The sequence below is a fragment of the Uranotaenia lowii genome, chromosome 2, assembly GCF_029784155.1.
Source record: "Uranotaenia lowii strain MFRU-FL chromosome 2, ASM2978415v1, whole genome shotgun sequence".
In the NCBI taxonomy this organism is placed as follows: Eukaryota; Metazoa; Arthropoda; class Insecta; order Diptera; family Culicidae; genus Uranotaenia; species Uranotaenia lowii.
Genome location: NC_073692.1, coordinates 189497448 through 189512037, shown reverse-complemented (window position 1 = coordinate 189512037; position 14590 = coordinate 189497448). Strand labels below are relative to the sequence as shown.

The following is a 14590-nucleotide window of genomic DNA, read 5'->3' as shown; positions in this document are numbered from 1 at the left end:
TTTCATTTTACTACGCATATTTGCAATCTAACTTTTATGAAATCCATTCGTGTTTTTTCAAACAAATAAATTTGTTTTAAAAATGTTTGAACAGGTATTGAAATTTTATATAAAAATTAAAATAAATAAATTTGGCAGTTACAAGAAGTTTCTTCAAAAATCTACTAGAAAAATAACCATGCACATGAAGTCTCATCCACTGCGCCATTTTTATTTGCACTTTACTGTTTTCTGAACGATTTTTAATTTTTGTAGCTATATAATTATTGAAAAAAAAAACAACATTCACCACAAACGCGCATATAAAATTTTTAACTGTGAAAATGATTTCTTCCGATGGATGGCCCAAAAACCTCAAACTGACCCATTTGTGCAGCATTGTATTTATTGAAAGTTCACTTTAACAACACGCGTTGAATTTGAAGTGCATTTTAAAATTCGGATTCATTTCTGCTGACCGTTTGACTTGCATTTTGAAGCAAATGATGACATGTCGCGCTTTTACTCAGGGTAAATTGCACCAGTATTACTAGATAAGTAGTAGCGGCTCCCGTCAGCTGAAAATATTCAATATTTTAATATCAGTCACAGCTACTCGTTAAGTTCGTTGATATTTACCGTAAAAAGCAATGTGAAGTCCAAATTGAAAAATCCATATGCAGTAAAAGCAACCTTACGATGCGTCAGTTGCAAAGAGAAATTCGTTAACTGCAATCAAGATGAGATTATGTGTTATTGTATACATTTAGAAAGATGAAATATCTTTCTTTGTTGATAAAAATACTACCTGTTTGACAAGATCCTCATCGAAATGATTAAGATTCATCAACTTATGCACATTGACTGCGATTTTGTCATTCTGAAATAGAAAGGAAACATAATAAGGTGGAATGAAGCGATGTCAAAATTTTCTCACGAATATAAAACGGAAGGAAGTATTGCATTTTGTGTGATTATTTTTACTTGATTTGATTTTTTGTTACGTTAAAATAAAGTTGAAAATTGTTGTCGATCCTTGGACGGGGATACCTTTTGTTATTTGTTATTTGTTTATTTTCATCAACAGATCACATATTGATCCAAATGATAGGTTAAAAATTAAAGACAAACTACAATTACACGGAATTTACCCTATACTATACTTAAAGCACTAAGGATTCTTCTTCGGAATAATTCCCTCGAAACGTCAAAATCAAAATGGTCGGAGAAGCGGTTAAACGTCCTTATTGCACCAATTAGCGCTGTATTAGCTCCGTAGTTATTCTGTCGGAGAGGAGCAAAGAGCTGAAGATTACGATTCCTCAAGCCACGGGATCGCACGCTGAGTTGGAGTGCTTCTAGCAGTGCAGGGCAGTCGATTCTAGACGAAAGCAGATCGGCAACAATAGAGGCCCGTGTTGCGGTCCGGCGGGCCTGCAGCGTGTCGATGTCGATAAGGCGGCAGCGGCTTTCGTAGCTGGGGAGTCGGAACGGGTCTTGCCAGTTCAGGTTCCGGAGAGCGAAGCGCAAAAAACGCCTCTGGATGGCCTCGATACGCTCCGAGCCATTTTGGTAGTAGGGGCACCACACAGCCGAGGCATATTCGAGGGACGATCGAACCAAGCTGCAGTAAAGACTCTTGAGGCAATAAATATCCTTAAAGTCTTTTGTCATGCGGAATAAAAGGCCCAGGCATCTGGAAGCTTTGTCGACGATGTAGTTTGTGTGGATCTTGAAATCCAGCCGTTCGTCCAGGATCACACCAAGGTCTTTCATATGCTCAACTCGTGCAATTGCCTCATGACCAAGAAAATAATCAGCCGATAGCGGTAGCCGCTTGCGTGAAAACGAAATTACCGTACATTTGTTGCGATTCAAGGGAAGGCAATTGACATCACACCAGGCGGCGAAGATGTTAAACTGGCTCTGTAATACGTTGACATCTTCGGGGCTGTTGATGGATTGAAACAATTTCAAGTCGTCGGCATATGCCAGTTTTGGTCCATCGAGAAGCAACAGCACGTCGTTGAAGTAGATCAGGAATATGATGGGTCCTAGGTGGCTCCCTTGAGGTACTCCAGAAGAGGCACGGAATTGATCGGAAAATGATTCACCTGATCGTACAATAAGTTTCCGTCCTACCAGGTAGCTATGGAACCATTCCAGTAAAGAGCCGCAGATACCGATACGATCTAGTTTGGCTATGGCTATTTTGTGGTTTACCTTGTCGAAAGCTGCGGTCAGGTCGGTGTAGATTACGTCGGTTTGAGATCCCATGGCAAAACTGTCTTGCACGGAAGATGTGAACATCAACAGATTTGTTGTCGTAGAGCGTTTGGGCATGAATCCATGTTGTTCGTTAGAGAAATAAAAATTGCAATACGAGAAAAATGGATCTAGTACAACCAGCTCAAACAGTTTGGCGATCGCACATAGGGCAGAAATACCGCGATAATTGTTAACGTTCCTCCTGTCACCTTTTTTGTAGACCGGAAACATGTAAGCCTCTTTCCAAATGGAAGGGAACGTGGATTCCGTGAGCGATGATTGGAAGATTCGTTTTATAGGAGTCAGCATATGTGATATATAGCGTTTAAGAAAAGTCGCTGGAATGCCATCCGGACCTGCAGAAACACTGGATTTCAGCTTAGCAGTCGCCTTCAGGATGGTATCGTCATCGATTACGTTACAAATATCAAGGTCTGAGGTCGCCGACTTGTCTTCCAAAAACATGTGGGACGGTAAGCCCGATTCTTTCCGTTGGTCCTTAATGTACTGCCAAAAGGTGTACATTCTTTTTGGAAAAGCTAGAAAGCACCTGAATTTTTCCATAAACTACAAGCAAAACTTCGCCTATGTATAGGCAAAAAAGGCTTTGATAAAATGTTTCCTTTGTTGATTCTGAATTCCAATTTCAAATGATTTGATTTTATTCTTGGCTTAATTATAAAAGCAAATTCTGAGTGCCGATTGCTAACTCTGTTTCCAAAGATAAGAACCTTTAAAATTCTTGATTGATTTTCGTTGTGAAAAACGCCTCAATTTATACTGTTGGACATATAGATATTCATAATAAACGAGATAGGGATAGGATGTCCACGTTGTTAATTCCTTTAGGAATTACTCCTGGACCAAAAGTTTCTGAATCTTAATCTTGATTCAAAATCTACTCTGATTTTGATTTTAAATTTTGTGAATTCTGGTTTTGAACTAAGATGCAAAAAATCTTATCCCAAACTTAAAATTGCAATTCATCTATATTTAAATATGCGTTGTTAGTATTTGAATCAATTTACAAGATTGAATTATTCAGTTCTGTAAATTTTTCATTAACAAATACACATTACAGAATGCCAGATATATTCTACAAAAGTCCGGACTTTACTCTCGATTTTTTTCACATTAATAAGAAAACTAAAGAAAAAAAATCTCCAATAAAGTTTTTATCAGTTTTTTATTTTTTGCGTCCAACACAACAATGATTTTTTTAAATAAGCTTCACCGAAATTAACATCAAGCATATTTTGGAATTCTAAATACAATTTGAACGCTGCTTATTTATTGTGATAAAAAACAAGTTTTGAGTGTTCTTAAATAGCTGATGATTTCGTCATCATTCTGCCTTATAACCTTAGATCCAGTAAGTTTTTTAGTTTTTTTTCCAAAATTGATTTTAGAAGATAGCGAATCCTAATTTTTTATTGAAATTGGAAAAATTGTTCGTATTGACTTTACTCCTAGATGAATGCACCACATTCTTTCCTTGAGCATGGATGTCGAAAAATATGAACATATTGGATTTGACAAAACGGGAACATCTGCTGGACGATTGACTTCGCATTAATTGATGGAAAAGATAGAAAATCAGGTGAACGGATTCATTTCGTTTTTAATTTGTTTGAAATGCATTGTCCTTCCAATAAATGTACAAATCTAGTTTTTTCAAGGAACTGACAGAGCAGAGCTGGAGAGAAATATTCATTGGCAATCCGGTCTCTATTCGTCCCTTTTTGTAGAACCATTTTTTCTAATCAATATTATCTTTAATTATAATAATAAAAATAATATTATCTTATATATAAAAATGGAGGCATTTTCTTTGTAACAACATCACGTATGAATGGTCGGTCGGAATGAAGTGAAATTTGGTACACGAGGGTTTTTTGCGTCAGAGATGGTTTGTATAACAGTTTCAAGAATCTCACTTTTTATGAAAGGGGGGTCCCCATGCAAAGTTATCTCTTCCCATCTTATATATAAAAATGGAGGCATTTTCTTTGTAACAACATCAGGTATGAATGCCCGAATAGGATTGCACCGTGAAAAAACCATGAATTCCATATTCACATACTATAAATTGTATGGTTTACACAATGATTATTATCGTCCTCGATACTGTGAATGCACATTGGAATTCATAGTTTTCGACCATACATTTCATCGTTTTGACGAAAATAACCATGAAAAAGGGGTATTGTTATGCAGCGTGACCATGAAAAAAATGGCGATTTTCCATACATTGGAAAGCCAAAAAATATAAAGTTCATGGTTCTTTCAGCTTCCAGTTTTTCATGGTAAAACCATGAAAATCCGATAATTTACATTGTTCGCCCACTGAAATAAAAATTTTTGCTCTTTTTGGGGTGTTTGTTATTGTTTTTGATTATGTCATCATTTTTATAATTTTTTTAAACTAAAAACAAATGAATTAATTTACATTAACTATTTATTTAAAGAATCTTTAAAACTTTAAGAACACTTCACTCACGCACTCTAAATTACGAATAATTCGCTGGATTTTGAGGCTCGCAACTCCCGCATCTCATTGCTGCTCGTGGCATCCGTTGGCTACCGCATCCTGTGCCCCTCGTTAGTGTGTCGGTTTTACACTGCTGGAATTAATAAAAAAAAGGTTCTTAATCTGTTTGCCCTTTGGACAGCTCCGATATTAAACTTACCATTGCGCCCATTTCCGATTACTTCGAACAAATTCACAAAAAAAAAACCTCGAAAAATTGACTACCGGCCGACCGAGAATGGAAGAAATGGAAAAAAAACACGTGCCGCGGCTGTCAAAATATTAACCGTACACGAAAAACTTGGAGTGTGTAAATTCTTGAACTGCGCTCGGATGTTCTTTTTACCATGAAATACATGATAACATTAAAATTCACTGGAAAATGAATGTGATACCATGGTTCTGTCCTATTCGGGTGTGTCGTAACCGGTGCTCTCGCTGCATCACATTCGCCTAATTCACAAACTATTTTCGATGCATTTCCGGAATGTACATCCGTTCTCTAAAGCAATCTAGTTAAAACTGAATTTCATAACCTTGTTCTTTTGGTCCAGATTTTGTTCCTCTCCGACAACTCATTCAATCTTTCTCTTTTTCTCTCTATTCTTACATTCTCGCTATTTATAGTTGTCATTTTTTTTTTCAGTCTCTCATAACTTTTTTTTTTTTACTGGTGTTCGTTCTTTTTTTTCTCCACTGATATTAATTGCCAATTTGTTTCTATTCTACAAGTCAGATTAATATTTCTTTTTCGTTTATTTTACATCTAATATTTATTTCTTCTATTCACTACATTCACCTTCACCTCTACTCTTCCTATTTGCTGTTATTGCTTCTCAAATTACCTTTTCAAGTTATGATTATTACGACAACATATCAGTCATATTTGAAATAAATATTTTTCAATGTTCACAATCAATTAATCCAGTGGTTTAATAATGAAAAAAAAATTTTTTTTTTCGATGTTTCCACACAATCCATTTTATTCCATGGATTAGTTCTGTTACCATGCTCACATACAAGAAAAATCAATACATGTTATAAATAAGTTTTTTTTTAAGTAGTTTCTCCGAAACTTACCACAAGAAACATTTAAATCGTATTATGTTTTGCTTAAAGAAGGGCTACCTCAATACACATGTACTTCATCTGTGTTTGAACTGAATAAATAAAATTTATAACCAAAAGCAGTAAACAATATACTGAATTTCAAATACGTTTATGAATTCTACCAACACGTATCGTTATTTCTTCTTTTATCGAAAATTTAAAGTTTTTTTTTGTTTAAGATTCAACACGTTAAACTTTAACAAATTCTTTTACTTTTCCTTATCTTTATTGTTATCTGAATTACAGTTAAAATTAAATAATACTCAATGCATATTTAGCGTGTAAATAAATTCACTATGTCGTTTATTTAGCTAATCGTGCATTTGCAAGAGTAACGTACATAACGCTAGTAACGTATTTACTTCCAAAAGAGTACGTGAAAAATTATTTTTCTTCTTTTTTTCAGTTCCAATCCATAGCCGAAAATAGCTGGTTCATTATGGAGAGCTTATGGGCACAGTGTTTGCGTAGGCAGCTCTTGAGTTGATCTCCTGTTGAAAGAAACCAAATAAAAGTCAAATTTATCACCACCAGCGAACTAGCAATTCACTCGGCGATAGTCACTGAGTTCGGACGGTTTTTCATTTCGCTCTTCTACGCTCGTGTGTTTGTTGGCCTGGTGTCACTATCAGGGACATCCAAATAACATCCCGTTTCTGGCGGTTGTTCTCCCGACGTGAAAATTAAAACCGCCTACAAATAGAGTGAATTTTTCGGATATCTTACCAAAAGGATGGTGGATCCTAATCCACCTTGGGCCAACCGGACCCAAAATCAGAAACAAAATCACAGAAGGACGCTCCCTTCATGGATGGATCCAAAAGGACTTCATGGCGATATTCAATTTCTTGTGCTGCGAGCTGAAGAAAACTATAAACTCCCAAACAATCCATTTGTTGTTGCCAAGTCCATCGACCGTGCTGTCGGACGAATTGATGGGGCAAATCCTATCAACAACGGTGAGGCCTACCTGCTGAAAATTCGAAGCATCCACCAATTCAACCAACTGCAACAACTCTCGGAACTGATTGACGGAACCAAAATCAAAATTGCGCCACACCCAACACTCAACACCTGCCAACGAGTGGTATCCTGTAGAGAAGTTCTTGGATTGTCCGACGAAGAGATCCAAGAAAATTTGGCGGACCAAGGCGTTACCAAGGTGTACCGTTTCATCAGAAAAGTTGACGGAAAGTCAGTACCAACAAATTCAATGGTCTTGACGATAAGTGGAACTGTCGCTCCGGATTATATTTATTTCGGGTTCATCCGCATACCTACTCGACCATACTATCCAAGGCCTCTCCTCTGCCGAAAATGCGGAAAATTCGGACACTCTAAGGTCAGATGTCAACAACAAGAAAAATGTCTTAATTGTGGGGAATCCCCTGCACATAGTGATTGTTCCCAGGATCCACATTGCCTTAACTGTGATGGGACGCACTCCGCTATGAGTCGCTCCTGTCCTGTCCAGCAGGAGGAACAAGAAATCGTCAAAATCCGGGTGAATTTGGGGATTTCCCAGGGTGCAGCAGTACGAGAGTACCGAAACCGCCAAAAAGCAGCCCAAAACATCAGCCAAATTCAGCAACGCCTCACCACATCATCCGAACATGAAAACGCTAAAGACCTCCGGATACAAGAATTGGAACAGCGAGTGGCCCAACTCACCACACAACTACAACTTCTTCTAGCTAGCCCGGAATTGGAATCGACAACCGAAACTGATAACTCGGATCATTCTGGAACCACAACTATTACAGTCAGCAGCCATGCAAACTCAAAATCATCAAAACGCAGCCGACGTCGCAACCGCAAGTCCAACGATGACAAAATTCCCGAAACAAACTCAACTCCTAAGAAACAGTGCCTCGAACCAGATTGTGAACCAGGCTCCTCCTACCCCCGGAAAAATCGACCCCACAACCAACAAGAGAATGGTAAGTCCGTTCCAATTAATCTTTCCTAATGGCTTCATACATGAACTCCCAAACATACAACATAATGACGCCTGACAGCAATAGTTCTCTCAACAACAATAGACCGAATAACTATCCCACCAGAAAAAACAACCAGCTTTTAGCTATTCAATGGAATCTTTTCGGCTTACGAGCACGTACATCCGACCTACAAATACTTTCCACCCAGTATTCTCCAATCATCTTTGCCCTACAAGAAACTATGGCACAACCACAACACATCCCAAAAGAATTCATAAAAGGCTATCATCTTCACCTCAATCACCATCCGGGCATGCAAGGCACCGGATTAGCCATAAAAATAGGATTTCCTTATGCACCTCTAGTGATAAACTCTACCCTTAACATAGTGGCAGTCCGCCTAAGATCTCCCGTCGAAATCACCGTAGCATCTATTTACATTTCCCCAAAACTTCAATTCGTAGAGTTTTGCGAGGAATTAGAAAGTATAATTACCCAACTTCCAGAACCAGTATTAATTATGGGCGATTTCAATGCGCACTCCACCTTGTGGGGGGCAACTCAAACCGACAGAAGAGGATCTTTTATCGAAAATTTTACTGCCAACAATAACCTGCATATCCTTAACAACTCACTTCCCACCCGAATCTGTCCCTCAACCGGAAACACATCTGCCTTAGACCTTACTATGGTTTCGTGGAATTTGAGCTCAAAAATTAGTTGGAAGGTATTTGAAGACACCTACGGAAGTGACCATTATCCCATCTCAATCTCCCTTGAGGTCTCGACCCCCCAAGCTTCCACGAGACCCAGGTGGAAATATGACGAAGCTGACTGGATCGGGTATCAGATAGACATTGAGAAAAATCTACACAGGGAGGCCAACCACAACATCACATCTTTTTCGAAGCTGCTCTTCGATACAGCCAAACAGTACATCCCCAGAACCAGTGGAACACCTGGAAAAGCATCCGTTCCCTGGTGGAATTCGGAAGTTCGAGACGCAGTAAAACTTCGCAGGAAAAAGTTACGATCCTTGAAAAGACTCCCTAATAACGATCCCCGAAAGGAGGTTGCACTGAGTGAATTCAAATCTGCACGCTCCACAGCTCGCTCTACCATTAAGCAGGCCAAACAAGAGTGCTGGAAACAATTTGTCGAAGAAATTAACCCCTCAACTCCATCCGTCAAAATATGGGACAAAATAAAACGGTTGAACGGCTCTAATAGATCCAGCCGATTCCATCTACTGCTCAATCAACAATACTCCAATGACCCTTCCTTACTAGCTAACTCATTCTGTAATTTCTTTTCCTCTGTATCCTCTCCCGAATCCAACTCCCCTCAAACTCAGACCATTGACTTCCATACCCTCCAACACTTTGATTATAACACCGATTTTGACATGTTTGAGCTTGAGAAAGCTCTCGAAAAAGTCAAAGGTCGCTCAGCCGGAATGGATGAAATCGGATATCCTCTGCTAAAAAACTTGCCACCTCTTGGTAAGACCATCCTCCTGAACATCCTAAATCAGATCTGGCAAAGTGGAACTATACCTACACAGTGGAAGGAAGGACTTGTTATCCCCATACCCAAACCAAATCAAGATTTGCATCAATTGAACAGCTACCGACCAATAACACTTTTGGATTGTTCTGGAAAGATCCTTGAACGCATGGTTAAACGTCGGTTGGTGTCTATTATCGAGTCAGACAATCGTCTTGACAGTCGACAATTTGGATTCCGCCCCGGCTTCTCTACCGATGACCACTTGACACATTTAGAAAATTATCTGGAAAAAGCTCTCTCCAAAAGAAATCACGTGGGCTGTCTCTCTGTAGACATCTCAAAGGCTTTTGATAGTGTCAGTCGCCTGAAAATCCTCTCAACGATTAAAAAATGGGGAATTCTTGGCAGAATGGGAAAGTACATACAAAGTTTTCTCACAGATAGAACAGCCAGGGTTTTTATAGACGGAGTATACTCGTCTCCCAGTGTGATACGCAACGGGGTACCCCAAGGCTCTGTGATAGCACCTACTCTTTTCCTAATAGGCTTGCAATCTGTTTTCGGAGTAGTACCCGAACAAGTCGAAACACTGGCCTATGCTGACGACCTCATCATCCTAGCCTCCTCCCCCTACTCACGACTTGCTCGAAAGAAATTGCAACTAGCTGTAAACAAACTAGAAGCCTGGGCACCCTCTGTTGGTTTTACTTTCGCCCCCGATAAATCCAAATTATTGCACTTTGGCCCCAACAGAAGAAAATTGCGTAAAATACCCCCACTTACTCTGCAAAACAAAACTATACCTCTCGTCCGCACAACCAGGATACTTGGAGTGTGGATAGATGATCAACTCAAGTTTACGAACCACATCAATCGTGTTCGGAAGGCAACGAACAACAAACTAAACATCTTAAAGAAACTATGTACCCCAAATGGAGCAGGATCCCGCTCAACTTTACTTCTCTTCCTCCATGGATGGCTCCTACCAACGATGCTTCATGGTATTGGATTTTATGGCCGTAGTTATGATTTCACTCTAAAAAAATTGGAACCCGTTTACAATCAGGCTGTTCGCTCTATCAGTGGAGCCTTTAAGAGCAGCCCAATACCCTCCATTATGGCCGAGAGCGGCCAATTGCCATTTAAACTTATCCTTACCAAGATAATCTCCACAAAAGCAATTAGATGGATATCTCTCGATCGCTGTACAAATGCACCACTGGTTCTACGTGCCAAAAAACTCCTCATGGAAATACATGCCTTAATCCCACCCATCTGTACTCGTTATGATCCAAGAATGCTCAAATGGAACGCTCCAACTCCAAAAATCGACCTATCTTTACTCTCAAAAATAAAAGCTGGCGTAAATCCGTCTATAGTGCTTCCCCATTTTCATCACTTAGGGCGGTCCCAACGGTAGATGCAAAACACGGTTTTCGACCACGCTAAAACATTTCGGCTGGCACCGGTGTCGTATATTGCTGTTTTAGCACAGTTATCGATTTCGAAATTCCCAACAGTTATACGCCTTTGTTCCAAATTCATGCAAATTTGGAACAGGATTTCAAAATATACGACAGACCGATTTAGTTCACGGTGAGAAAATTTTAGCCAACAATGATTTCTTTCACACATGTTTGGGTAACATTGGGTGTAATAGTTTCTTTTTGAGATATTATTTGAATGTTTTTTTTTCGCTTCAACCAGCCTATACGTAACATAAATTGAGGAAAGATGTTTATAAAAACCATATCAAGTATAAATAATAGATGTGACATTATTCTCGATTTAATATAATTAAATAAAAAGGTTTTCATTTGAGCTCGACGAATAAGTGAATCCAGTCAGCGTTTTAAAATTTGAAAAAAATAAACGAAAAGAAAATTTTAATACTTTTTCGATGAGGTAAAATAAATGTCTATTGTTTGTTCTATAGTTTTTGTTTTATTTGAGATATTGAGAGATTTTTAGTTCGTATGGATTGCTCGGAGTTTTCGTCAATATCAGCATATTTTTCTGTATCCATACATAAATTTACAAATAGTGAAACAAGTTTTTGTCAAACAAAAATGTCGACAAATCAAAGGAAAATTTCCTTTGACTTTGGGATAAACATTTCTCATTTCCTTTATCAATGTCAGCAATAACTTGAAAAAAAAATTGCTTTTTCATTTCATTTTAACAAAACCTTATTCCATTGATTCAAAGCAATTTGATTGAATTAATTGAAGAATTGTTTCAATTGAGCTTTTTTCCTCGTTGTGTAGTCATGTTTGCTTTTAAATTAATGTAATCCTGGTAGAATAGTTGAAATCATTGTTCTGTCAAAAAGAATATTCGTAGAATTAATTTTAAGACAATTAATCGTGAAACTCAAAACTTATGCAATTTTTCTAATAAAATGGGTTTTTTCTTCTTAATTATTGAGTGTCTGCAATGAAAGTGTTTCAGTTTTAAATTTGCTCCTACACCGGTGGGGAGTGGGTGTTTTAGCCGATTCTAAAATTTCAAATTGTGCTTAAACTGGTATACTTAAAACCAATATTTACGCCTGAACCGTTGGGAGGGCCCTTAGTGAATAAGAAGTACAGTACATCACCAAAATTTTATACCGATGGTTCAAAAACCCTTAGCGGCCGAGTAGGTTGTGGTGTATACAGCGGAAACACAAGTTTATCACTTGCTCTCCCTGCTATCTGCTCTGTCTTCAGCTCTGAAGCGTTCGCAATATTGTCAGCTGCTCAAAATCTATGTCCACGCGGTTCAGTTATTTTCTCTGATTCAGCCAGCGTGTTGAAAGCTACTGCTGCCGGTAATATTAAGCACCCTTGGATAGCCGAGCTTTCCGCAGTTATCTTGCAGAAAAACATCACTCTGTGCTGGATTCCCGGGCATTCAAATATAATAGGGAACGAACAAGCTGATCTACTCGCCGCAGCAGGTGGGCATCTCGATCCCCCAGATCAGGCAGTACCACATAGCGATGCCATTCAATGGCTGAAACGACACATCACTCTAACTTGGTCCCAGGAGTGGAATAATATTCAAAACAACAAACTAAGGGAAGTCAAGAACTCAACCGATACATGGAACGATCGTTTACTCTTCCACGAAAGACGACTATTGACCCGTCTTCGCATAGGTCACACCAGACTGACCCACGGATACCTGATGGGCAAGGAAGATGCCCCATTTTGCATTGCTTGCCAAACACCTCTGAGCATAAAACACATCCTCCTATATTGTCCAATATATCAACAAGCCCGCAAAGAAGCAAATCTTGGAATCAGCCTAAGACAAGTTCTTTCTAACTGCCCCACGGAAGAAAATAAACTTTTGGAATTCCTTCGAAAAAGTAAACTCCTATCACAAATATAATCAGCCAAACATTTCTGGCAACACTAGACACGGAGGAGAAGGGATGAATAACGCGAAAGTGTTAAAATCCCAGAAAAACAAAAAAACAAACAACAAGCTGGTTCATTATTTCAGTCTTGCAGTTTTAATAGTTTGCCTTGCGAAAGCTGAAAAATACACTAACGATCAGATGTTATTGAATCCGGATAGCACAACCGAGAAGGGAAGTTATGGGCCCTATTTGAAATTCAAGATGCACTCAAGTCAGGCCACTACATCCGTTGCTGGGTACCAGAATGTCTGTTAAATCATATAAGCACCAACATCGCTTGGCTCCAACACATCAACATCGAGATGCAATACACTACGATAATTTATAGGAAACTTCCAGAAATCTCTATATTCAGTCGAAATCACCTAGCATAACTGATGGGCAACCGAAACAACGATTCCATTCCACTCACTATTGCAATATACTAGAACATATCGCAAGCTTTAAGTTTTGTGCTTTATTGCTGTTGATGAAACCATTGAGCAGAACAACCAATTTGAAAAACAAACGCCGAATAATGAAGGACATGATCAGCCGGTTTAGTATTCAAGAGAAGCTATAAATAACTACAAACTACTAGGTATCATTCTCGCAGCGAAATTATTATTCTAACAGGGCGATTACTATCACCCTTACAAGGCGAATACTAATATCCTCACAGACGCGCTACTATCATCCTCATATAAAGTTTTCTATTATTGTGACTGGAAGATATCTATCATTCTCATATGCCAATTAACATTTAGTTCTTTTTTTTAAGGTAATAACTCATCCTCACCGGAGAAATAACATCATCCTCAGAGGTATAAACAATAATCATCATGAAAGAAATACTGTCATCCTCACAGGACGATTACTATCATTCTAACGAGGCGATTACCAGGGGATTGAATATCATCTTCAAAGCAGAACTATTATCATCCTTACAAGAGAATCACTATCATCCACGTGAAATAACATAATCTTCACAAGGGAACTACAATCATCATCACCAGAAAAAAAAACTGTCTTCCTCACAGGCGATTACTATAATCTCACAGAGCAACTACTGTCATCCTCACGAGGGAATAACTATCATGATTTCTCACCGGAGGAATATTATAATTCTCACGAAGCATACTGACATCCTCACAAGACGATTCTTATCACCGTCACAGGTTATTTATTATCACGATTACTGTGGTGTCCCGAATGATCGTGTATCCTCACAGGGGCTACTATTATCACATTAAGGAGACTACTATTATCCCCTAAAAGTAACTATTTTCATCATCATAAGGAGGTTACTATCATCCACTCGAAAGAATAACATACTAACATCCTTGCAGGACGATAACTATCGTCACAGGGGAACTACTATCATGATAAGGAGATTACAATCCTCCTCTCAGAAGAACTACTAATATCCTCTCAGGGAAATTGCTATCATCAGCATAAAAAATGCTATCATCCTCTCAAAGGATTATTAAACATCCTCACAGGGGGATTACCATCATCATCATAAGGCAAATACCATCATCATCCCAAAGTAACTACCAACATCCTCACAGGATCAGGGTAACTTTCAACCAAATATTGCTATCATCATCATTAGCCAACTACAGTATAAAAACAGTGGACTTACTATCATCATCATAAAAAGATTTTTATCATCCTCTCAAGGGACAATTAACCATCCTCACAGTAGGATTCATATCATCATTAGGCGAATGCTATCATCCTCACGAATCGGGATTACTATCATCATCATTAGTTGTATACTATCATTCTCTCAAAGGAACTGCTAATCTCCTCACAGGGGAATTACTGCAACTTAAAAGGATGATCACTATCATCATTGTTCAG

At 38.5% G+C, this 14590-nt stretch overlaps 1 protein-coding gene across 1 annotated transcript in view; it reads right to left on the bottom strand.

Annotated features, from left to right (window-relative positions):
• Positions 1-237: 237 nt before the first annotated feature.
• LOC129749848 (putative gustatory receptor 28a) overlaps positions 238-14590 on the bottom strand; it is a 28771-nt gene continuing 14418 nt past the window's right edge. The window contains exons 2-4 of the mRNA XM_055744941.1: positions 788-859; positions 619-708; positions 238-557 (exon numbers count right to left, since the gene is read on the bottom strand). Of these exons, the coding sequence (XP_055600916.1) occupies positions 432-557; positions 619-708; positions 788-859 (288 nt within the window). The 3' untranslated portion in view covers positions 238-431. The remainder of the gene's footprint in view (positions 558-618; positions 709-787; positions 860-14590) is intronic.